This window comes from Myotis lucifugus, unplaced genomic scaffold, assembly GCF_000147115.1.
Source record: "Myotis lucifugus unplaced genomic scaffold, Myoluc2.0 scaffold_3, whole genome shotgun sequence".
Classification (NCBI taxonomy): domain Eukaryota; kingdom Metazoa; phylum Chordata; class Mammalia; order Chiroptera; family Vespertilionidae; genus Myotis; species Myotis lucifugus.
The window spans coordinates 6,403,950-6,428,904 of record NW_005871051.1 but is presented as its reverse complement, the minus strand read 5'-3'; the positions used below and the strand labels follow the sequence as shown (position 1 = coordinate 6,428,904).

The window sequence follows — 24,955 nt, the reverse complement described above, 5'->3', positions numbered from 1 at the left end:
GGGACCCAGTGCACAAATTCATACACCTTGAGAGAAACTGTGGGCTGCGAGGCTGCGGTGGGCACAGGGGTGGGTCTTGGCCCATCCTCCATGCCCCCGCCCAGCCCCTCCCGCCACAGCCTCCTGTCTGCCGGCAGCCCCGCTCCCGCCGCCGCTGCTTCCACAAGCTGATGGCACCGGCCAGTGCCAGCAGTGGGTGTGAGTGGGGCCGGGGCCGGCACCGGCAGCAGGTGCAAGTGCCGGGCAGGACTGTGGAGTATGGGAGCAAAGATTTTTCAGTAACTACCAGAGGCTGGTCCCATGACAGTGACCGGTGCCCTGCCTTGGTCTGGCGCCCCCTGCTCACCTGCTCCACCATCCCGCCACAGCCAACGCCCGCCATGGTCTGCACTCTGCCGCCTGCTGCCGACACCCGTCATGTTCTGTGTGCGCCCCTGATGGTCAGCGCATGTCATAGCAACCAGTTGTTTGGTTGTTCTGCCATTCGGTCTATTTGCATATTAGCCTTTTATTATATAGGATGTCTCTTTTCTGAAGCACCCCAGCACTAGGGAGTGATAATGAATACTTCTTTTTTGACAGGGCGCAACTGAAACGGGTATTTGATACGGTCAGGATTGCCAATGACACACGGGGCTGCACTGTCCCATTCCCAGCTCTCCCATCCATTCCAGGCTCCAACCGCTCAAGTGTCATCATGACAGCAAAACCTTTTGAATCTGGTTTACAACAAACAGTGCAAAAAACCCTCCTGAGCCAGAGAAGCAGCTCGGAGGATGTTCCAGGGTAAGAAACACAGATCGTGGCAGTGATTCTGCATATCTTGTGGCATTGACATAACAGATTCACATGCACACATTCCAGCATTGCTCTGTGCTGTCCCAAGGAAGTTCTAGAACGGTCCTTTTCATTCAGTAATGATGCCGCATATCATTGTTTGTAAAACGGATCACTGATAGCAAACAAGTTTTTTAGAGTGAAAAAGCTACATTTAATTAAATATATTCAAAATGGAGCATGCATCAAGTTTGAGTCTAAATCTTCCTGTTCAATTCAAATTTGTTTTAATGTGTTTGGTCACTAGCAGTTATACATAGTATCAGATGACCCTTTCTCATAACCCATGCTCATAATCTCAACTGCTTTGGTGCCTTTAGAATAAACAGTAAGTATGAATACCTATTGAGGAAAACTAGCTTGCTCTTAATTTCCTAGTTGTTTAAACTTATATCTTTCCCACTTTCCATTGAACTAAATATGTAATTCAGTTCATTGAATTACATATAACTAGAAAATTAACATTACTGGGCAGTCAGCTGAAAGCTTTTTTTTTGTTTGGGTTTTTTTGTGTGTGTCTTTTTTTTTACTAATCCTCACTGGAGGATATTTTTCCATTGATTTTTAGGGAGAGTGGAAGAGAGAGGGAAAGACAGAGAAACATCGATGTGAGAGAAACACATCGATTGGTTGTCTCCTGCAGGAGCCCTGACGAGGTCCCAGGCCGGGGAGGAGCCTGCAACCAAAGTACATGCCCTTGACTGGAATTGAACCCGGGACCCTTTGGTCCGCTAAGCCAAACTGGCTAGAGCTCAGCTGAAAGTTTTTGACAGATAGATGTTTGGCACCTGAGAAAAAACTTCTCTAATGCAGCAACCGTTACCGTACTCTGGGTTTTTTATTTTATTGCCTGGTATGTAGTGAGCATGCTGTGCACCCACAGTAGCTTTTTGTGTGAATAGTACCTTACCTTAGAAGACTGAACAAACAGATCTAGGTGAATTCACACATAGTACCAGGAGCAACTACAACTCAGCTTGCTACTCTTTCTTTTGATTTCAATTATAAGATGCCTCTAGCCCTGACCGGTTTGGCTCAGTGGATAGGGCGTCGGCCTGCAGACTGGATAGGGCGTCGGGCTGCAAGACTGAAGGGTTCCCAGGTTCGATTCCAGTCAAGGGCATGTGCCTTGGTTGTGGGCACATCCCCAGTAAGGGGGTGTGCAGGAGGCAGCTGATCGATGTTTCTCTCTCATCGATGTTTCTGACTCTCTGTCTCTCTCCCTTCCTCTCTGTAGAAATCAATAAAAATATATTTTTTTTTTTTAAAAAAGATGCCTCTAATTTTAAAATTGGTGAAAAGTGAAAAAATATGTGTCATAAAACTATGAAAATGTATTTATAAATCTTGTTGTTTGCTTTTTAAATATTCTGTAATGTTCATAGAGAGTTCTATGACCCAAAGCAATTTTTTTCATATTTTAATATTTTTGAACTTTTTTATTTTTTGCATCTCATAGTTTAAGGAGTAGCATTTTTTCTTTCTTAGTAGGACATAAAATAATGGTGCCTTTTGTAATCAGTGGTATTATAGATTCATGAAATATGATAATATTTACTTTTTATACTTACTACCTAAACTGAATTTATAGATGGTCATTTCTGTAGTTTTGTATATCAAGTGAAGTAGAAAGGGTAGAAAACACAACATAATAACTAAGTATATTTTTGTCTACCTTAAGTCACTATTTTTATATATAAAAATAATATATAGTACTAATGATTTTGGTGTGTTGTTACTATTTCTGTATTCTAGATATCTAAGAGAAACTACTGTGTTTTTAAGATCAGTCTTTGAACATTCACCATTGCGGAAAGGAGAGGGCTAGGTGGTGGTCGTGACCCTCACAGACGTAGTCAGTGAATGTGATTTTCCCATAGGAACGTTCAGAAGCTGGATCAACCAGAACCCTCTGAAGATAGTGATTTGGCTACAGCACTGCATCGCCTTAGTCTGCGGCGACAAAACTACTTAAGTGAGAAGCAGTTCTTTGCCGAAGAATGGGAGCGGAAGATCCAGGTCCTGGCTGACCAGAAAGAAGGGGTTAGTGGCTGTGGCACCCCCACCGAGAGCCTTGCCTCTCTCTGCACTGACCAGTCAGAGACCACGGACTTCAGCAGTACCAGCTGCCTTCGGTGTTTTATGCCTGAAAAATTACAAATTGTCAAGCCCCTTGAAGGTAATAAGTCAGTAAAGGCCATTTTTAAGCCGTGTTCCTTGTTGGCCTTTCCTTGTCCTAGGTTGCGATTTGTATTGTCATGGTAAGAGCACTGTGTGCAGAAGATGTCTTTTTTGTCCCTAAATACCACTGTTTGGGTGACAGTGCTTTGTAGTGCTTTGTGGGAAATGAATGAAGAGATCTGCATGCTCCAGGTCATCAGCCTTTAGTTTCATTTTCACTGGTTATTTTTTTTAATATAAATGTGGTGGAGGAAGATTAATCTTTTCTTGTCCTTTCCTAAGGAATACTGTTGATGGTAATTTTTATGGTAAGATAAATGGGATATATGATAAGTAAAAATAATCTAGATGTAATATTTCATCTCTACTTTTCTTTTCAAAAAAGAGTTCTTTACCCAGGAATATCATCTACTTAGAGGTATATGTCCCTCTATTTTTCTTTTTCAGTTCTGTTAATTTTAGTTGTTACTGTTCTCTCCTAAGATAGAACTTGAATTAGAAATAAATTACTTGTTTTATAGAAAATTGACAGTCTTCAAATGATTCTCTTATTATCATAAGAGAGTCTGTGTTAGAAAAAAATTTTAGTAGGAAACCTATGAGAACCCCCTCAAACTCAAAGGTTCTATATGTCAGTTTTATTCACTAATGATCAATGCACACATTTGTCAGAGTTGCCATTTTTAGGATGAAATGACTGTAGTGTCATAATTAGACATGGCATGTTATGCAAATGCTTGGGGTAATCATTCACCAGGACTCATAGACAGGAACCAGGGGGATATATTGTAAATTGTGCCGCTATGAACATAGGGGTGCATATATCCTTTCTGATTGGTGTTTCTGGTTTCTTGGGATATATTCCTAGAAGTGGGATCACTGGGTCAAGTGGGAGTTCTATTTTTAGTTTTTTGAGGAAACTCCATAATGTTCTCCACAGTGGTTGCACCAGTCTGCATTCCCACCAGCAGGGCAGGAGGGTTCCTTTTTCTCCACATCCTCGCCAGCACTTGTTGTTTGTTGATTTGTTGATGATAGCCATTCTGGCAGGTGTGAGATGGCACCGCATTGTTGTTTTGATTTGCATCTCTTGGTTGATTAGTGACTTTGACCATGTTTTCATATGTCTCTTGGCCTTTCTTATGTCCTCTTTCGAAAAGTATTTATTTAGGTCCGTTGCCTTTAGATATCCTTTTTAAAGTTAACTTTTGAAATAGAGAGGTTATTATTTGTATCTTCAGCAACTTGTTATTTTTCCACAGAGGACTTTAATATGCAAATTTTACCAAATATTAAGATCAAATAAGTCGTTCTTTTTCTTTACACATGTAATTTTAGCTTCTGCTTCAAGATTTATTATTTGTGAGAAATTTACAACATGCCTTTTTGTTTTTGTCCTGCATATTCAGGATCACAAACTCTGCACCACTGGCAGCAGCTTGCTCAGCCAAACTTAGGAACCATTCTTGACTCACGACCCGGTGTCATCACTAAAGGCTTTACCCAGTTGCCCAAGGATGCCGTCTATCACCTCTCAGATTTAGAAGAGGATGAAGAAGAAGGGATCACTTTTCAGGTCCAGCAACCTCTTCAAGTGGAACAGAAACCTACAGATCCCAAGCCAGTAACAGGAATCTTTCTACCGCCCGTTACTTCAGCAGGTGGTCCAGTTACAGGTGAGGAGAGTGCTTGGTTGAATATAGTCTAGTAACTTTGCATCCTGACTTACTTACGGTCAGCTGACTACCTCTATTTCAGTTTCACTGTAGTGTACTTAGTCTTGTAACATAATATAATAAAAACCTATAGCATTTAGTGGCCCTTCTAATTCTACTTTATCTTAGCCAGCCAACATAATTAGATTTGGGGAGAGAGAGAGATCAATTCAGTCACTGGCTTACAAACATTTTGGGCTCAGGACCTCTTTATACTCTTAAAAATCAATGAGAATTCCAGAGAGCTTGTCTCTGTGGGTTTTATCTATTGATAATTACCATATTAGAAATGAAAACTGAGAAATTATAAAAGTATTAACTAATTTAAAAATAATTACATGTTAACAATATATTTTATGAAAAATAGCTACATTTTAAGTAGTGGGAAGAATGGTTTTGTTTTATAATTTTGCAAATCTCTTATTTATGGTTTAATAGAAGATAAATTCTCATATCAGTGTTCACATTTAGTTTATTATATTTTGTTGTTTTGGTTGAAGAGTGCAAAAAAAATGCAGCCTCACACATATATGTAGTTGGAAAAGGAAAGAGAATTTAAAAGCCTCTACAGGTATTTGCAGATATTCTTTGATTTTACACCAAAATTTGATAAGCGGTAGTTCAAGGTTTGTAGCAATATGGTATCTGAAACCTATCAGTGAACTTTTATACTTCGTTACATTAAAATCTATTGGTGTGTCCTACACTTTGAATGCATTTTTCCTTATGCATGATTTTTTGCATCATGCATTGGTCATTCAGAGGATATTGGTTCACTGAGTTATGCAGATCCTCCAAATGTTGACACATTTCATTATGTAATATATTAAAATCACATAAATATCACCACCTGTCTCATCAGATGAGTCTTTTAGTATTAGGAAGCTTTCAAGCTCTCAAGTTTTCCAAAATCTCATTTTCATTCGAAAGCTCAAATTTTGTCAGTGACCGCAAATATTGTCAGCTATTTTTCTTGAATAGACAGGTTCACGACAGTCATTTTCAAGAAAATTTCTGCCAGTTATCCAAGTCTGAATTACTGTAGTTTGCCTACTTGTTGTTCTTTCAAGTAAAAATGATGTCCCATGAAAAAATTACAACTCATTGCACATGCGCTTTTCCTCTGGTATGTTGGTATGCAGCAGAATGCTTAATGATTACTTCCCATTTCATCACACAGAATATTAAAAAGATTCAAGTCAAGATTTAATAAATAATTTTTGCTGCTTCATCAAGGACATGCTTATGTGAATCTGGCTTTTTTAAAATGCTATGAGTAGATAACAGTGCAAATGCCACCCCAGTCGAAAAGGCAGATAGTGTCTTAGCATTGCTATGAAAGTGGACTCCCACAACGTCTGTAAACCACACTTTGAGAACTGGAATAGATAGTTTGACTAGAAAGATTGAATGACTAGATCTTGCTTATTGGTTATTTAAAAAAAATTTTCAGAGTTTCTTTTTGTCTTGTTTCTAAGCTATTTTTAATCCTTTTAAATTACAGTTTTAAAGTATTAAAGGATTCAGCTATATACAAACCAGTCAGTACTAATTACAATATTTATATATATTTTTTATTTCCAGGTTTGGGGATTTTTGTACAAATGACACTTGTATTATAAATAAGTATTAATGAACTTTTTCCATTATTAACCTGGTCTTTCAATGTTGTGTTTGAATCCCTAGAAATCTCTGCTTCAGTTGCAGCCTCAAACCCAGGAAAGTGTCTGTCATGCACAAACTTGACATTCACCTTCACCACCTGTAGGATATTACACCCCTCCGATGTCACTCAGGTTACTCCCAGGTAGGTCTGGGCAGTTTGAGGCCTGACGTCTTTCCTCAACTATGTTTTCATGAATTTATTTTAAAAATTTCTTTCATTTTAATTCCCAGAATTTTAATTAATGTTCTGTGATGATATGTCTTTAGAATATTGTATTTTCTCATTTGGTCATTGTAAGTCTTTTAAGTAGGCAGGGCAAGTGAGTGTCGTGTAAATATAGAAAATGAGGCATAGAAAGTTCATATGGCTGATCCAAGGGCAGACAGGTTGTAAATGGCCCATCTGGGACTCTACCCACAGTTAGCCAAACTGCAAGAGTTGAGGGGACCAGTCCTCTCCACACCAGAGTACCCTCACTTCTGACACCACCTGCAAGTTCAGGGGGTTCCCAGAACCACTCCCTGGTTTGATAATTTGCTAACAGGACCCAGGACTTCACTGAAAGCTCTTATGCTTATGGTGACTATTTATTACAGGGACAGGATACAGATTAAAATTAGCCAAAGGAAGAGATGCATAGACCAGAGTCTGGAAGGGTTCCATTTGTAAAGCTTCCCTTGTCCTTGGGATTCGTTACTTCCTTGGCATTGATGTGTGATAGTGCACTCAGAGTATTGCCAACCAGGGAAGCTCGCCCGTCTCAGATTTTGTTTTGAAGCTTCAGTGTGTAGGCATGATTGATTGATTCATTACCCATATGGTTGAACTCTGCTCCAGGTCCACTCACCCAAATCCACCACCCTAAATAAAATGGTTGGTCTGTCTGACATGGCCAGGCCCACACTGAGATCTACTGTGGCCAGCTTCCATCCTAAACAAAGACACTTCTATCAGATATGGCATAGGTTACCTCCCAGAAGCTGAGCAAAAAGACCAGGCCCCTCTGGCCAAGGCCACAGTATTTACTACACAGTCTAGAACATGGATATTCCATTCCAACACGTAGTTGAGGGATCTCAACTTAATAAGCCACATTGCTATTTCTATCCTACCAGTTCCCAAATAGAATATAAGGCAGTTTTCAAAAATTCAGAGACTATTGCAGTGATACTATTAACTAGGAGAGAAGAAAAAGCAAAGAGTAAGGCTATAAAATGGATAGAGGAATAAAGCTTAGTGTGCATATTGTACCATAAAGTTTTATATACTTGCTGAGGTGAAGCATGCTTTTGGTTCTTAACTTTCCATCTGCCAGTGTGGAGGGAAATAACATTATGATCCACAGTGTCTTTCAGATAGAAGCAAATTAATTGTTCAGGGAAGCATTTGGGTGATATCCAGTAAAGATCTCAATAAAGTCTGTAATGAACAGACATCTGTAATTTTTTTACATTGTTCTTACATTCAACAAGGTAAATTTTATAAAATTGGTTCCTGAGGGGACTCTCAATTCAGGTTGATACCATCATATGAAGTGTACAACTTGGGGAAGGACAGGGATATTCTGCATTAAGTAGGGACAGGGTCGGGGGACTCTGGCAGCACAGTATATAGACCTCATCCGTTTAGAGGTTTTTAGTTTAACCAAGCAGTCAGTTATTTGCATTTTGCTTCTTTTATACAAGTTGGTACTTTGGAAAGTTTACTTAGTGATCCTAGGCTTGCATTTTGTTCAGAATCTTTAAAAACCTTAATATCTTGATATACTGAGTCTTTTCTGTTGAAGTGAAAGTTTATCTGTTAAATACGGTAACATTTGATCAAGGAGGGAAATTGACTAAAGAAATATTCTCCCCATTCTATTGCCATTTCTTATTCAGTTTTTTTTTTCCTTTTAACAAAACAAAATAAGAAGAAGCATTCTAATAGCTGTTAAAGCTTTTAATTATTTTTAATTTCCCAGAAACCTGTATTCTAAGTCAAAGTTGAGAAAAATGTGTTCCATGATATCCTTAGACTACTGTTTGGAACTAACATTCCTGAAAATTCAAATTTAACAGAATTTTATTTGTTCTCAATAATATAAAATTGAAAGGTTAAAAAGAAATAAATTTCTCCTTAGAAGAGCATCTTAGATTTAATTATGAAAAGTGTTTTTTAAAAAGTCCATTGTTGCCCTAACTGGTTTGGCTCAGTGGATAGAATGTCAGCCTGTGGACTGAAAGGTCCCCGGTTCAATTCCGGTCAAGGGCACATGCCTGGGTTGTGGACTCAATCCCCAATAGGGGGCATGCAGGAGGCAGCCCATCAATGATTCTTTCTCATCATTGATGTTTCTCTCTCTCCCCCTCCCTTCCTCTCTGAAATAAAAAAATAATAAAAAGGCCATTGTTTACTTATGGATTGCTATCTCGGCATATTTCATTTTATGGAGTGGATGTATTAATAAAAATTTCTAGAGGTTACTTTCTTTAATATTTAAATTTGATTTCTATTATAAAATTTAATTATATTCCCATAGATATATAGTTAAAATTTAAGAATTTAACTAAGAGTACGGTAAAGTTTCATATCCTATGAGATGTTTCAAATTATAAATTAGCCAATCATTGAAGTAACAGCAACATTTTCATTCCTCAGATCTCTACCACAGAGTTCAGTTCAGTTCCTCTATATTTACTGTGGATAACTACTGTAATTACTTAAATACTGATTTGGAGAATTGGAGATGGCTTTTTATTCTTAAACTGTCTCTCCTGCATTTTTTTTTTAAGCTCTGGGTTCCCTTCGTTATCCTGTGGAAGTAGCAGTAGCAGTTCATCAAGCACGGCAGTGAATTCTCCTGCTACGTCCTATAGACTCAGCATTGGTGAATCAGTCACCAACCGACGAGATTCCACTGTAACCTGCAGCAGCACCATGAGCTTGGCCAAACTTCTACAAGAGCGAGGCATTTCTGCTAAAGTGTACCACAGCCAAGTTTCAGAGAACCCCCTCCTTCAGCCTCTCCCTAAAGTCCTGGATGTCCCTTCCACACCCCCCAATTCACCATCTCACTCACCTTGCCCTTCTCCTTTGCCCTTTGAGCCTCGAGTACATGTCTCTGAAAATTTTTTGGCCTCACGACCGGCCGAAACATTCCTCCAGGAGATGTATGGCTTGAGACCTTCCCGGAACCCTCCTGATGTTGGCCAGTTGAAGATGAACTTAGTAGACAGGCTGAAGAGGCTAGGCATAGCCAGAGTGATCAAGACCCCCGACGCCCAGGAACATGGAAGAAGCCAAGAGGCAGAAATTGGTCTTCGAAGACCAGACTCTACTGTTTATTTAAATTCAGGTAGCAATTTATTGAGTGGATTGAGGAGAAATCAGAGTCTTCCAATCATGATGGGTAGTTTTGGCACCTCAGTTTGCACATCCTCACCCAAAATGGATAACCTGAAGGAGGAGTGAGGTTCAGCAGTTAACTGAACTCTTATAAAAATGAGCACATGAAGGATAGATTTGCACTGACACATGTAGTCCAGTCTTACTGAAAGAAAAGGGATGTTGCAGATGGCCTGTGAATGTGGAAGAGGAAAGTGGAAGATTGGAAACAATTAGGATGAGGTCCTAATGAATGAGGTCTAGTAAATTGAAAAGTATAAATGAATGGGTCATGAGTGGAGACAGAAAAGGAACAATGGTTTAATACACTCCTTCAGTTGTTTTTTTGTCTTGAAAATAAAAAGTGACCAGAAAATAAATTCAGTAATATGGAAGTATACCAGGAATACTTAATTTGCTAGCACATTTACTTCTGGTAAGTATAAGCAGAGAACACTCAGGATAGGAGGAGGTGGGAAGAGAAAAGGACCCGCCTTGACTGTTGCCTAGAGAAAGCTGTTCTGGAAGGTTGCTGGGGTAATCAGTCTCTTCACTGAAACACCAGTGAGGTGGCTTTTATGTTTTCTGTTGATGTCTGGTTAGATTACGCCTTCACCATATGGCAAGCTCTCAGCATTAGCAAGCAAGGTATTTTCATAAAATCAGAACAGTAGAGTCTTTCTGCTTCCTATTTTCAGGCCTGTGAGTCTCTGGGAGCCCAAACACCACCCAAATTCCTTTTGTATTTGTGATTAATAAGTTCATTTTTTAAATTTGTATTTTTATACAACATCCAAAAGAAACACAACATTGTGGGAGGTAGGATTTATTTTTAAGAAGGAAATATGGGTAAATTGGAACCAACATAACTTTTTTTCCAGAATATTTATTCTGGATAAGTGTGGTGGCCAAGGAATGTGAACATAATTGACTTTCCTTGGAGGCTGGATGAGGTTAAATCAGAAGTACAATCAGTAGGAATTATAGAATATTGTATATTTACAACTGTACACATTTTTAACAAGTACAGTTGGCAACTAAACTCTTTCCAAAGTGTGCTATGCATATTTTTAATGGAAGATGACATGTATTTGCACAAAAATTCTCAGGCACATTAAATTATTTATTATAAGCTGAAGTAAAACCCAGAGGTGCTTGCTTTGAGACTGATTTTTTAAATAAAAAATAATTAAAACACATCTGCCTTTTTATAGATATCTGTGAAATTATAGAATGAACTTTTTAATGGGGGAGTCAAGGCTTTTACTTTTTGAATGTGAGGTTGTCGTTGGATGGGAGATTATTCTCCAGGAGGTCCAGTAACATCACAGTGTCTTCTTTGGGCCATTGGTCTTGGCCATTAGTGCCATTTCTAGGACTTTGGGCCACTTACAAGGTCCCAGTTATGCAGACACCACAGCAAAAACTCAGAAGTCTTCACGCTTAAGACTTAGCAGGTGAGCTATTTTGGAAGTTTTGCAGTGTGTTTTCTGTATTTCTTTTCTTTTTTTTTTTTTAGCTGATTCTTAAAGCTTTTTTATTTATTCTCCAAGAAAGTAATCTTCCTGTTGCCAGATCCTAAGAGATATCAGGAAGTAAGAAAATGTAGGGCCATAGAGTAGTACAAAATGTTAAATTATGATATTTATGTCTATTGTATAAATATCTCTAAATTAAGCATCTATAAGTTAAGATTTTGGAGTGTTCTGTATCATTACTATACTTTTTTATAATCAATGCTAAAAGGATCACTTGGGAGGTGGGTAAGGGTGTGGTCACAGCCAAATGAAGCACATCTGATTAGGGAGAACCAGACGTAAGTTTTTGAAAATTAGGTTGATGTTGCTGTTCCACCAAGAAACATGATAATTGTATACTGGTGCATGCTTGTCCCTAGAAATGAATTCTGTCTTGAATTGGGTTTTACTGTTTGCTGAAGCTTTCGCCTAAAATTAGTTTTGGTACAGCCTGAGAATCTATTATACCAAACTTGTGTGCAAAGTATAGCAAGAAGAAATGGAGTCTTATAGCAAGTTCCTCCTCAATTATCTGTTACGCTTTAACATTTTAGTTTTTTTTATATCAACTGTGTATGTACTTTTATGCCAGTATAGGAAATTCCAGTTTTTTTTTTTCCCCTCCTTCAAGAAGGTTCTCAGTGATTATACCTCAGGTATTTCTGAGTATCCTGTTATATAGTAGGAAGGATACCGTCCTAAGCTCAGAATTAAAGGGTCTCCTGAATTATGATGATTTCAAATCTTCTGTAAATAACCTTAGGCATGCGTCTTAAGGAAAAGATAATGGCCATTGTTAAAGTCGTCTTTTTAAAAGTTTTATACTATATGTCCTTGATTTAACATGAATAAACAGATTTTGACAAAGGGAGGAAATAAGTTAGAGGCAGCTCATAACAAGAGCTTCTTTATGAAGGTCTATTATATAGGGTATTCAAAGCCTGTTTTGCTTTTCTGATCACTCTAGGACACAATTAGTAGTACTTGTTGGTACTAACATTGACTTTTGACATCTGAACTAGAGCTCTGAGTGTTTAATGGTCCACTCCTTTGAGGTCGGGTGCCTGCAGGCCTATACTCCAAGTGCGGCACCATAATGTCTGCACTGAGTGGTTTGCATTGCGGAGCACAGCTACCTAGGAGTGGCAACCTACGCTCTGGGGCAGCCAGGGAAATACTGTTGTTTGATATCTGGGGCTTGACTTTGTCAAACAGCTCTTTGTTGCACCTACCTTTGCTTTGTCAAATGTAAATCAGATAATAAACACGAGTATCTTCTTAAATTTTCATTTGTCTTCCTGTGTAATTAGTCCCAGTTCTTTTCACTGAAAGTCCTGCATGAAGTCTTTCCATTTTGGTTTTTTTGGTACAGCCAACACACAACAAACCAACAATAGTCATAAGTAGTAAACAGATCTTACTGTATTTTCTCAAGATATTTATTAAAATTTTCTTTTTCTTGCCTTCTCAGCAAAATACTAATGTTAGTAGCAGCAGTCCTCTTCCTGGGCCTTTGGAAAGAAAGGAGCCTTTTATGCAATGCCAAAGTTCCCTAAATTCAACCAGAGAAGAGCAGTTAACACTTAGCCCCCTTAAAAGCCTTCATTTTCTTCCCTTCTGTTTTAGAGCTGACAAAGTTGTACTAGTATCTAAAAGGAGTAGGAGGGGAAATCCCAAAGTCGTGTTAATTAGTGCTACGCCTTGGCCAACTCAGTGCCTGGGGTTTTCCTCGGAACCTGCCTCTTTTGTAGCTTTGTTTTTAAACACTATCCACATAAGACCCAAATCCTGCTCTTTACATCATAATAAAACACTTACATATAAAATTTCACACAATAAACAGACTCAAATATCCAATCTCTAGCTGGAGATGGACTTGACTAGGAGACTAGTCAAATCTATCCATTGTTCTCTGTAACTTCTTTCCCTCCCTTTTAGCTTTTAAAGGCTGTCCCCAGCTAGTCTGCTGATGGTGCTTGGAGTTGTGGCAACCACAAGGCTCCCCTCAGCACACTAAGGTTGCATGACAGAAATATGAAAAGAACCCAGTTCTTCAATGACATTGCAGAGTCTGCTTCAATTCTGGTAGCACTACCTCCATACGTTGTAGTTCATGAAATTAATGAACCTCTTTGATTTAAGCCACTTTCATTCAAGTGATAGTTGTACATGCTAGAACTGACAGCTGGCCCACACTTTTAGGAATATTGGTGTTCTCAAGGCTTTGTTCTAGACCAGGGGTGGGCAAACTTTTTGACTCGAGGGCCACAATGGGTTCTTAAACTGGACCGGAGGGCCAGAACAAAAGCATGGATGGAGTGTTTGTGTGAACTAATATAAATTCAAAGTAAACATCATTACATAAAAGGGTACGGTCTTTTTTTTTTTTAGTTTTATTCATTTCAAACGGGCTGGATCCGGCCCGCGGGCCGTAGTTTGCCCACGGCTGTTCTAGACCCTCTTCTCTTCTTACACAACACCCCTTTCCCTGGGTGATGGCATCCACTCTCTTGGCTTTAAATATCTACTCTGAAGACTCCTAACGTGTTTCCAGCCCACACTCTTCTTTGGAATTCCCACACGTGTAATAGGCATCACCACTTGGATGATGTCTTGCTGACATCTCAAACTCAACATGTCCAGGCCTGAAGTGGGGCTCTACTCCCCTGAGCCTGTTTATCCCCAGACTCTCCCATCTCAATAAATGGCACTGCCAACTACTCAGTTGTTCAAGTTAGAAACCAAGGAGTCATCGTTGCCTCCTCACCCCAACATATGGTTGCATCCCACTGCTGTTCCCTCAGTTAAGGCCGCCACTGAGCCTCATTTGACCACTAATTTGGTTTCCCTGCCTGTCTTGGCCCCTCCAATTGTTTCTCTACATTGCAGTCAAAATGATGGTTCTAATATGCAAAACTAGTCAGATCCCTTCTCTGATTAAAACTGTTGTCTCATTAGACTAGGAGAGAAGTCCTGCCATACACTCCCACTGCATCTGGTTTGCAAGCCTCATTGTGCTTTTGTTGGATGTATTGTGTTTCCCCCACTAGTCTCTAAGCTCGATGGAGCACAGGAACTGATGTATATTCCCCACCTCACAAAAGTGCCTGGCACACAGTAGATAATAATGTGGAGTAGAATGAATGGACGAGTTTATATCAATGTTTGTAAACTAGGTTGTGACCCATCAGTGGATCATGACATCAAAGTAGATTTATAATCAACTTTCATTTTAAATAAAAGGAAAAAATAGACAAGAACAGTATGTAACAATGGTATAATTTCATACAACTTATTATAAAGTGTGTAATATATATTTCTTTTTTAAAAAATTGATTTCAGAGAGGAAGGGAGAGGGAGAGAGAGAGAGAAACATCAATGATGAGAGAGAATCATTGATTGGCTGAATCCTGCACGCCCCACAATGGGGGTCAAGCCCACAACCCGGGCATGTGCACTGATCGGGAATCCAACAGTGACCACCTGGTTCATAGGTTGATGCTCACACCGGCTGGGCTAAAATATATTTCTTTTGGATTTCAGTAAAATAAAATGAAAGCCACTGGTTTATAATCATTTTTTTTCTATAATGAGAAAAAGCAGCCTTAGAGGGAAAAAATCTGAACTCCCAGCAACTGAAAATGACTCCTGCCCTTGGGGATTTGCACTTACAGATTTCAAAGCTTGAAATTCAAGGAAGGAAGTGCCTACTTTAGAGTTTAGGTTTCTGTGAGCAAATGACAGAAGCTTAAACTCCATCATAGATTCTGTCTGGCAACTACAGTCATGGGCCAATTTAGCCTAGGAGTGCTCTATTTCCTCTGAAAGTGTATCTTACGTGTATTTTATCTTATGTCTTGGAGAGTTTCTTAACTGGCTGCTTCTCCAGCCTTCTCTCTTTAAGAGCACAGTGCCTGAGCAAAGGAGGCCATTCTGTTTCCATAGCAATGAAAGAAACAAACCTTCCCCAACCATCTACCAAGGACAAACCTCACAACTCAGAAGGGCCAAGTCAAGACAGTCTGACTAGAGGGGTGACTTTCTCCCCTAGTTTGACTTTCGTTGCAACATTGAAAGACTTAAACTATTTGTCCTTAGAAAGGACATTCATGCTCGTGCCGGTTCAGCCTTTGTAAAAGCCTGTGACTGGATCCCCTGGAAGTCTGTGTCTCTGTGCTACACATACTCCGCATTTTCTGCTTTGGCATTTCAGTCACTTGGAATGATCACTAAAGTCTTGAGTTCTGGAACCTCTGGATTTGACTTAAAAAATGAATTTTGATTTTGTGTGGATAGGAAACAGTTTCTCTCTAACATTGTGATGTCATTAAGACTCTTGACTCGGCAAGAAACCACATGGAAAAACAAATCTTTGGGCAGACCAAGGTAAGTTCTTTGGAAAAGACGTTTTATGTAACTATTTTCTTCTGATTAATTAGTACCAGTGACCTTTCTGAAGGCTCAGCTGGCTCCCTGATGACCACCAGGTGGCACTTTCAGCCCACTGAGCCTCAGGTAAAACCATCAGGGAGAGATGCAGGAAAGGAAAAGAATGGGGAGAAAAAAATCCTAAATCACACATGCAGGCGCACGCACGCACACACACACACACACACACACACACACACACATCCTTATATTCTCAGAGCCATACAGTGCAACATCAAGCCACTGTGACTGTAGATCTATCTGTGCTGATGTGGAACTATCTACTACACACCCTCCTATGCAAAAAGAGGCTGTGTAGTAGAGGGTGAAAAGTATGCTCCCATTTAGGTGAATGTTATATATATTTCTGGAAGGACGCTAAAAATACTAACAGTGGTTACCTCTTGGAAAAACACTGAAAGTGGAGGGTTGGTGTTTAGTTGGTATGCACAGTTATTGAAACAGTGAAATACTGCCACACGGGTTGTTCATATACATTGTCCAAGACCCCCAAATACCCTCCTTGCCCCCTGGGTTGCGCCAACTCCTCCCCTGGCACCCCCAAGCTTCCTCATGACTCGGTAACTAAAAGGTTACTGTAGCCTGGCGCGGGGGAGGGGGGTCCTCCAGGACCTGGCCCAGCCCCGTAGCCATGTCTATTCTGATCGTCTTACTGGTTGTTACATATTTTGAGTATCATCCCCATGGGTGTTTGGAGAGAAAGGACTTCACTTTTTGAGCAAAAGAATACACACCATGGCATTGTTTATAACAGGAAACAAAATGCTCATCAGTGCATAACTGGTTAAAAATGTAAGGGGCAAAACAACATGAAAGGGAAAAAACAAAAATCAATTTTAAAAAAGCAAAAATGTGAATGGATACATTCATAAAATAGAAATTGAGCCATGATATACAAACAAATCACAGACTTGCTTTCAAGGTTTCCTTTAAGTGTAATTTAGGCTATAGATTTACTTTAAATTTGCTTTAAAATAATCTGATGTTGGAGGCATGGGCTGGGTATCGATGAATAGATTAGTCACAAATTGCTAACTGTTGAACCTGTGTGACATTCATTTTACTTTTTTTCTCTACTTTTGAACATTTAAAAATTTCTCCACAGTTGTCAAGTTTTTAAATGACATCCTGATCTTCAAAGAACCTCATTACTTAAAAAAGATTATCTAGAATATAAATGGGAGAAATTGTTCCCATTTACGAATAATTATATAAATCTGCTTCTTTAGACTAAGGAGAATTCTAGAAGACTCTAACCAAAATATTGTCAGTGGTCCTTCCGAGGTGTTAGCATTTTGGGTAAACTTTACTTCCTTCAGGTTATAATTTTCTTTACAATGAGTTTAATCTAACACACACACACAATAAACCTATCCCCCCCCCCCCCCAAAAAAAATTTGAAATAGAAATAAAAGCTTCCGTAAACAAATCCCACCGAGTTCATATTCCGAAGCTCAGGGGCAGGGTCAGAGGGCAGGTGTGCGCGGCCGTGCGCTCCCGGCACCGGCTGCGCCCTGCAGGGAGCCCCGCGAACGGACGGCCTCCGGGTAGGACCAAGGACCGGGCTCCCGGCTCAGGAAAGAAAAAATGAATCTTTGGAGCCTCTGTGCAGTCAGGCCCACCTGACTCCAAAGCCCAAGGAAAATTTTACTAAACCATGTTGTGTGTGTGTGTGAGGGTGGGGTGGGGGTGGGGGGTCATAATCCTGACATTCCAGCCCAATTTTCATTTTTCTAGTATATTCTTTTCTAACCCTTTTCTGTGTAGGTACATACTTTTACATCATTGTATCCATTGCACACGTACCATCTCATATCCTCGTTCATGAGCATTTCTTCAGGTTTCCATAGGCTTTCAAGCGGTTAATCAAAACCTAGTAAAACCCCACTGAGTAGTTGCACCGTAAAATACCTACGCATTTTGGGGTTTTGTGGGTTTCTTTTGCGTGTTGTTGCTTTTTTTTTTTTTTTTTTGCCTCCATTTATCTCATCGCCCTCAGGTGTCGCCCACTCCGTCTTCTCTCTAGTCCTATCACTCTCCCCACCGCGCTCTCCCCGGATATCCTGCCTCAGACCCTCCAAGGGACGTAAGGGACGTATGCGCGGGAAAGACGTGCGTGCGCCCAAGGGACGTAAGGGGTAAGGGACGTGCGCGCGGGAAAGACGTGCGTGCGCCCAAGGGACCTAAGGGGTAAGGGACGTGCGCGCGGGAAAGACGTGCGTGCGCCCAAGGGACCTAAGGGGTAAGGGACGTGCGCGCGGGAAAGACGTGCGTGCGCCCAAGGGACGTAAGGGGTAAGGGACGTATGCGCGGGAAAGACGTGAGTGCGCCCAAGGGACGTGCGCGCGCCGAGACCTGCGCCTGCGCAAATCCGCAAGTCCACGCCCCGCGGGCCCTGAGCGCGTCTGCCAAGCTCAGGAGGCGGGGCTGGGGTAGCCGCTAGTCGACGCTCGTGGCCCACAAGCGCTGCTTCCGCTCGGCCCGCGGGCTCCGCTGGGCGCCGCTCACAGCCGCCGCCTCCCACGTCGGGTGCGCGGTGTCTTCAGGCTCCGTAAGCGGCGCGGCTGGTCCGCCGGCCTTTTTAAGTCCTAATGTTTAATATTGTCTGTACTGTTGTCATGGCCGTTACATTTTTGCAGTTCATCTGACGATCGGCTTCTCCTCAGTGAGCCGGTTGCTGAGGTTACACCCTCCCAGTTTCTTAGTTCAGCACCAAATACTTACCAGATTCTCATTGCGGACAAGCTGCCTCGCCCGGACCCAGGGCGGCGCCGAGAAGGGCCCAGGCCCTAGGCGCAGGCGAGGAATGGCGGCGGGAAGGCGGCCGTTCGGGGAGCTGATGGCCTTCGCCTCTCGCCTCGGCCCGGGACCGGCCCCTGTGCGCACAGGAAGCGGACGCCGAGCCTAAGCAGAGCAGGGCTGCTGCCTCGCTGCTGTGCCGCCACCTTTCCGATTCCCCCCGCGGTTCTGGCCCCGGTGGCACGGTCTCCTCGCCGGGGGTGCCCCATCCCGTCCGCTGAGCTCTCCCCGTCGGGCCCCAGACACAGGGGAGCACAGACAGACAGACTTGCGGCCTTGTTGTCTGGCCATAGTTCTTGGCTGTTCCCCAGCCTCCCGGCCTCCTTTCTGGCCTCAGCCCCTCCCGCACCTGCCCCGCCTGCACACCCTGCCCCTCCCGCACCCTGCCTGCCCTGCCCCACCGCTCGCTCGGTTCCCGTTCCGAGAACCCCCGGGACCTGCACGCTTCCTGAGGGCGAGGTGCAGGTATTGGGTACCCCCCCCCCCAGCATCTGCATGGTACTCTCAGCAGGAGCTAACTGTACCTATTTGTGCTACTGAACGAGCCCGTGAAGGGGTCCCAGGGGCGCTGCACGCCTTTGAGTCTCAGTTTCATCATCTGTAAAATGGGTTTAATGTTAAGGTCCCCTTTAGCTCTAAAAGTCATTAGACCACCTATCTGGGTTTCTCAAGCAGCAGTCATGTTAGAGAAAAAAATGTTTGTTTCATTTTTCAGCTCATTCTTACACTTATTCCAGTGTACTATTGGAAACCAGTCACTGACTTAGAAATGGGAGTTAAATCTACTGTCGTTGTAATGCTGCTATTGGTCTCTGGGCTCCCATAACATGTTGTTTGCTGGTAGATTTAATTTTTTTTTTATCAAATAACCCACTGTTATTTAAAAATCAAATTGTGTTACACATTCATTAATGAAAAGTTACAGTTTCTGCCCCGCCCTTCTTCTCAGTTCTGCTCCTCAGTGTGCTCTCTGGGGGCCATTATTTTCAACATTTTTAGCTACTACTTTGGAACTTAGCTTCACACTTCTAAATAATTTATCTCTACCTCATTTGTTAATTTTTAGACATTCTCCATTGACTTCCTGCTATGGTAGATGAGGATTTAACACTTGTTCATCCTCCCTTCATTGTCTTCCCCCCAGTTTTTTCTAAATTTTCTGTTTGTTTGTATTTAATTATTATTACAAATGCGCTGTGACAAATTACCGCAAATTCAGTGGCTTAAAACAACATCAAGCCCTGACCGGTTTGGCTCAGTGGATAGAGCGTCGGCCTGCGGACTGAAGGGTCCCAGGTTCGATTCCGGTCAAGGGCATGTACCTGGGTTGCAGGCACATCCCCAGTGTGGGGTGTGCAGGAGGCAGCTGATCGATGGTTCTCTCTCATCGATGTTTCTAACTCTCTTTCCCTATTCCTTCCGCTCTGTAAAAAATCAATAAAATATATTTTTAAAAAACAAAACAAAAAAAACAACATCAATTTATTATCTTACCATTCTGAGACCAGAAATCTGAAAATGGGTTAAAATCGAGGTATTGGCAAGACCTCCTTCCTTCGGTAGGCTCTATAGGAGAATCATTTCCTTGCCTTCTCCAGCTTCTAAAGGCTGCCCATTTTCCTTGGCTCATGGTCCATTCTTGGTCACTCCTACCTGACCATTTTTTGACTCTGACCCCCACCCCCTAACTTCCTTTTATAAGGATGCTTGTGATTACCTTGGGCTCACACTAATAATCCAGATAATCTCCCCGTCTCAAAACCCTTAACTTAATCATGGCTATAAAGCTCCTTGGGCACAAAAAGGTAGCATATTCACAGGTTCCAGAGATTTTTGTGTTTTAGGGGGGAAGGAGCATTATTTGACTTCCCAAGGGTCTCACAGACCTGTGAAATGCCCATATGTTCCATCAGATAATCTCCCAGTTCCAAGTTTTGAGTCTTGGGATTTGGTTCCTTCTGGTTCATACCCCCTTTGCAGACATATATGCTGTACCTTCCTATGGTGTGCTCAGTGAGGAAGTTACTGTGCCAAGCATATACTGACATCACCTGTGCGGTACTGTCTCCTCTCCATTCTCTTTTGTTTTTATGAAATTGAACCTATTTTAATCCTGCACTCTCATTTTAGTGGGATTCTGTGGGGTGGGGTGGGGGCGGCGGGGGGGGGGGGCGGGGGGAGCGGTGGGGAAGGGATAATAAGTGTAATCGTGTGTGATCATGATTATCTGGTAGTTGTTTTTCACGCAAGCTTTCATAATGGGGATTTTTGTGTGTGATTTCTTTTTTTTACAGGGCCAAAAAGGCAGAGTTTTGACTGACTCAGGCAGGTGACCAGGAATGAGAAACTGGGAGATCCAGTTTAATTTGAATAACAGAGCTCATTTTCCACACCCAAGTTCTGTGTGGAAAGTCCCTGTGCAGGACCTGCCATAGGGATTTCTCTCTACTTCAGTGAGAGTTAATGTGGTTTGATGAAAGCGCAAGGGCTTAGGAGTCAGGTAGACTGTTTACTCTGTAACTTGCTACCTCCATGAGCTCTCTGAGCCTCAGTATCCTCATCTGTAAACAGCTAAAAGCCCAGCCAGAGTGGCTCAGTGGTTGAGCGCCGACCTATGAACCTGGAGGTCCTGGCTCGTTCCCAGTCAGGACACATGCCCAGGTTGTGGGCTCTATCCTCTGTGTGGGGCACGCAGGAGGCAGCCGATCAATGATTCCCTCTCATCATGGATGTTTCTATCTCTCTTTCCCTCTCCTTTCCTCTCTGGAATCAATACAAATATATTTAAAAAGAAAAGAATAATTGATCATTTCCTGTGTACCTGGCTCACAGTAAGCCCTCAGTTAGAGCAAATTTTAAATTGCTTTCAAGTCAAGCCTGAGATGGCAAGGAAAGAGGTGTGATTCTATAGTCAAGACCCTGAACCAGATCAGCAGCCTCCAGAATCTACCATCTGTGCTTTGGACCTTCCCTGGGTGCTTCCCAGCTTGTCTCTATGCATTGTTGCTTTGACTGGATGGTATGACTCTGCTGTTCTCCCCCCTCCCCATTTCAGCAAGGGCCTCCTGACCTAGCAGCCAAGACTGCCCCAGACCTCCTACCATGTACCCCAACCCTCTCATCTACTGCACCTGCTGGGACCCCTGGAACTTGGAACCACGGAAGCTAATCAAGACCCCTCAGCCACCAAGAAAGACCTCCACAGGGAAGCCCAAGTAAGCATTACCTGGGATGGACGAGGGCCCGGGGGCGTGGGGCCCATTTGCAGCCTTCTTTCTCTCACAGGATTCCCAAAACAATTTGGTAGCCAAGATCCCAAGGGGGCCAGAAAGCCTAGCTCTACACGGCTTTCCCTGTCGGCCTGTTAGCTGCACGTTGCTCATGCCAGTCCTGCTAGGCTTAGTGTCATTGTACGTGAGGAATCTCAGAGATGACTGAGCAGAGAGAGGAGGGCTTCCAACCAAAGGGCCCCATGGCAGCTGCCCCTCCATATGGGACCAAGAGCTTTGGGAACTGGGGGCAAACTGTGCTGCCAACCGGGGACCCCCTAGGACAGTGAGCAAGTGCCAGGGTCTTCAGCCCGAGGCTGCCAAAGATCATCTGTTGTCAGCTCATGTATTCTAATTCGGGGTCACTGTGGAGATCTACCTCATCTGGGAGTGCTAAAACAGAGTTCGGAATTTTCAGTGTTCCCTTTTTGCTGTCTATTTTTTCCTTTCAGGCCAACTCTTCTTCCTCCAGCTTCAAAAAAACAAAATTATGTCCAACCACCAACAAAACCTGTTGTCTCCCCAAAGTAAGTATCTGCATGTGCACGGGGTGGGAATGGTGAGGTACGTGAATAAAACAATCTCCTTCCTTGGCCTTCACACCCTTGCCTGCGACTTGAACTCATTGCTGCCAGGAATGTCAGAGAATCCACTGTGATGTCCCCCAAACCTCAGATCCTACAGATAGATTCTATGGCCCTCTGCACCCACAGCTTGTAGAATCACCGCAAATGAGCTCTCAGCTAAGGTGCCCTGACAACTGTCTCCTGCCCTGAAAGGGCACAGTTCTTTTTTTTTTTTTTAATATATTTTATTGATTTTTTACAGAGAGGAAGGGAGAGGGGTAGAGAGTTAGAAACATCGATGAGAGAGAAACACCGATCAGCTGCATCCCGCACACCTCCCACTGGGGATGTGCCCGCAACCCAGGTACATGCCTTTGACCGGAATCGAACCTGGGACCTTTCAGTCCACAGGCCGACGCTCTATCCACTGAGCCAAACCGGTTAGGGCAAGGGCACAGTTCTTGATGCCTGTTAAAGGCAAAGAGCCTCCCATTGGTGCTTTCACCCTTTTACGGGTTTCTTTCCTGTGTCTAAGATTGTTTACAAATTGCAACTCTGTTTTTACTTATAAATTTAAAAATTTACCAATATTTTATAAGCTTATAAATATAACTTAATTTTGTCTTTGCATGAGTCTTTGTGTTCTGTTTATTTATTCGGAATATATGTATTGAGCATCTGTTATTTGCTAAGCACTTTTCCGGGTGCGAGAAACAGCAGTGAACACAACAGAGCCTCTGCTCTCTTGGAGTTGACAGTCATGATTTCATGTATGGAGATCAGGGCAAGTCCCTCTGTAAAGGGGGCAGTGGGAGCCACACTGACATCTGGGCCAAGTGCTCCTGTCAGAGGAGCAGCAAGTACAAGGGCTGTGAGCAGGAACTCGCTTGGCACACCTCGCCTTTTCCAGGAAAGCAAAGAGACCAGTGTGGTGGGAATGGAGGACGTGAAGGTAGAGTGGTGGGAGATGAGCTCAGAGAAGTAACAGGTGATGAATGTGGTTGGCGTAATAATGGTTCCCCAAAGATGTCTGTACACTAATTCCTGGAAACTGTGACCATGTTCTGTTACTTGCCAGGGGGCAATTGAGATTACAGATGAAGTTATGTTTGCTAATCAGCTGACCGTGACAGTTTATCCCGGATTATCTAGCCGGGCCGCAGGTAACAATAAAGGTCCTTATATGTGAAAGAGGAAGTCAGAGTGTCAGAGAAGGAGCTGTGACATAAAAGCAGAGGTTGGAGTGATGCAATTATTGGCTTTGAAGATGGAGAAAAATAGGCAATGGAACGGGTTTTCTTTTAGAGCCTCCAGGAGGAATACCAACCTGCCAGCACCTTGGTTTCCACCCAGTGAGACCCCTTGCAGACTTGACCCTAAAACTGTAAGATAATAAATTGGTATTGTTTAAAGCCACTTAACTTAGAGTAATTTGTTACGGCAGCAAAAGGAAATTTACACAGTGAAGTTTGCTGGCCACTGTAAGCACTTTGGCTTTTACTCTGAAAGGGATGGTGTATCAGCTGCTAGAGCTGCCATGACAACAACAACAACAAAAGACGGGGTGGCTTAAGCAACAGACACATATTTTCTCACAGTCCTGGAGACTGGAAGAGTAAGAGCTAGGTGCAGGCAGGCTGGTTTCCTCTCAGGACTCTCTCCTGGGCTTGCCGTTGGCTGCCTGCTTGCTGCCTCTTCACTTGACATTTCCTTTGCACGTGTGCCTCCCTAGGGTCTCTCTATGCATCCTCATCTCTCTTATGAGAGCACCAGAAAGATTGGATTAGGGTCCACCTTAATGGCCTTGTTTTACCTAAAAGCCTTATCTCCAAATACAGCCATATTCTGAGATAACAGGGGTTAGGGTTTCAACATATGAATTTGGAGTGGGGAGAGGTAGACTCAACTTAGCCCATAACAGCTGGGAAGCCACAAGAGGATTCTGAGAAGAGTGACATGATCCAACCTGCATTTTGAAAAGACTAATCTGACTACTGCACTGAGAATTAAGACTCACTTCAATGGCCAAGAGAAGAAGCCTTGGGAGAAGCCAAGGGAGATAATGTGCAATTGCAGGGACCCAGCCAAGGGATGATGGTGATTGAACCTGGTGGAAACAGTAGAGGTGGTAAGAAGTGGCCGCATTCTAGATATATTCTAAAGGTAGAAACCAATAGGACCTGCTAATGGGATGGGTATAAAGTATGAGAAAAAAATCAAAAGGAATCAAAGCTGACTTCAGGATGTCTGGCTGAGCCCCGGGAAGGATGGAGATGCCATTTTCTGTGACTGGGAAGATTGTATGAGGTGCACACATGTAGGGGATTGGGCTTAGGCAGTTTGAGATCTCTCTAAACTTCCAAGTGCAATGTCAAGTAAGCAGCTGGGTAAGCAGGTCTGAGAGGTCTGAGCTGCGGATACACATTTGAGAGTCATTAGCATATGGTACTTAGAGCCCTGCACCCAGGTGACATCTCCAAGGCAAGGAGTGGAGATAATGGTAGGAAGAGGTGGGAGAACCGAGCCCAGAGCACTCCTGTTGAGAGGTGGAAGAGATGACAGGATCGAAAGGACGCCAAGGAGTGGCCAG

General features: G+C 42.5%; 2 protein-coding genes across 4 annotated transcripts in view; both read left to right on the top strand.

Moving 5' to 3' along the window:
* The window catches only part of TRAK2 (trafficking kinesin protein 2), a 54,019-nt gene extending 41,448 nt beyond the window's left edge, over positions 1-12,571 (top strand). For both annotated transcript variants that reach the window (XM_006082405.3, XM_023760236.1), the window contains 5 exons: positions 583-786; positions 2,718-3,016; positions 4,428-4,694; positions 6,420-6,540; positions 9,174-12,571. In XM_006082405.3, the coding sequence (XP_006082467.1) occupies positions 583-786; positions 2,718-3,016; positions 4,428-4,694; positions 6,420-6,540; positions 9,174-9,852 (1,570 nt within the window). In that variant the 3' untranslated portion in view covers positions 9,853-12,571. The remainder of the gene's footprint in view (positions 1-582; positions 787-2,717; positions 3,017-4,427; positions 4,695-6,419; positions 6,541-9,173) is intronic.
* Positions 12,572-18,172: 5,601 nt separating this feature from the next.
* ALS2CR12 (amyotrophic lateral sclerosis 2 chromosome region 12) overlaps positions 18,173-24,955 on the top strand; it is a 34,933-nt gene continuing 28,150 nt past the window's right edge. For both annotated transcript variants that reach the window (XM_014461490.2, XM_023760210.1), the window contains exons 1-3: positions 18,173-18,396; positions 21,586-21,745; positions 22,252-22,326. In XM_014461490.2, coding sequence (XP_014316976.1) covers positions 21,633-21,745; positions 22,252-22,326 — 188 coding nt within the window. In that variant the 5' untranslated portion in view covers positions 18,173-18,396; positions 21,586-21,632. The remainder of the gene's footprint in view (positions 18,397-21,585; positions 21,746-22,251; positions 22,327-24,955) is intronic.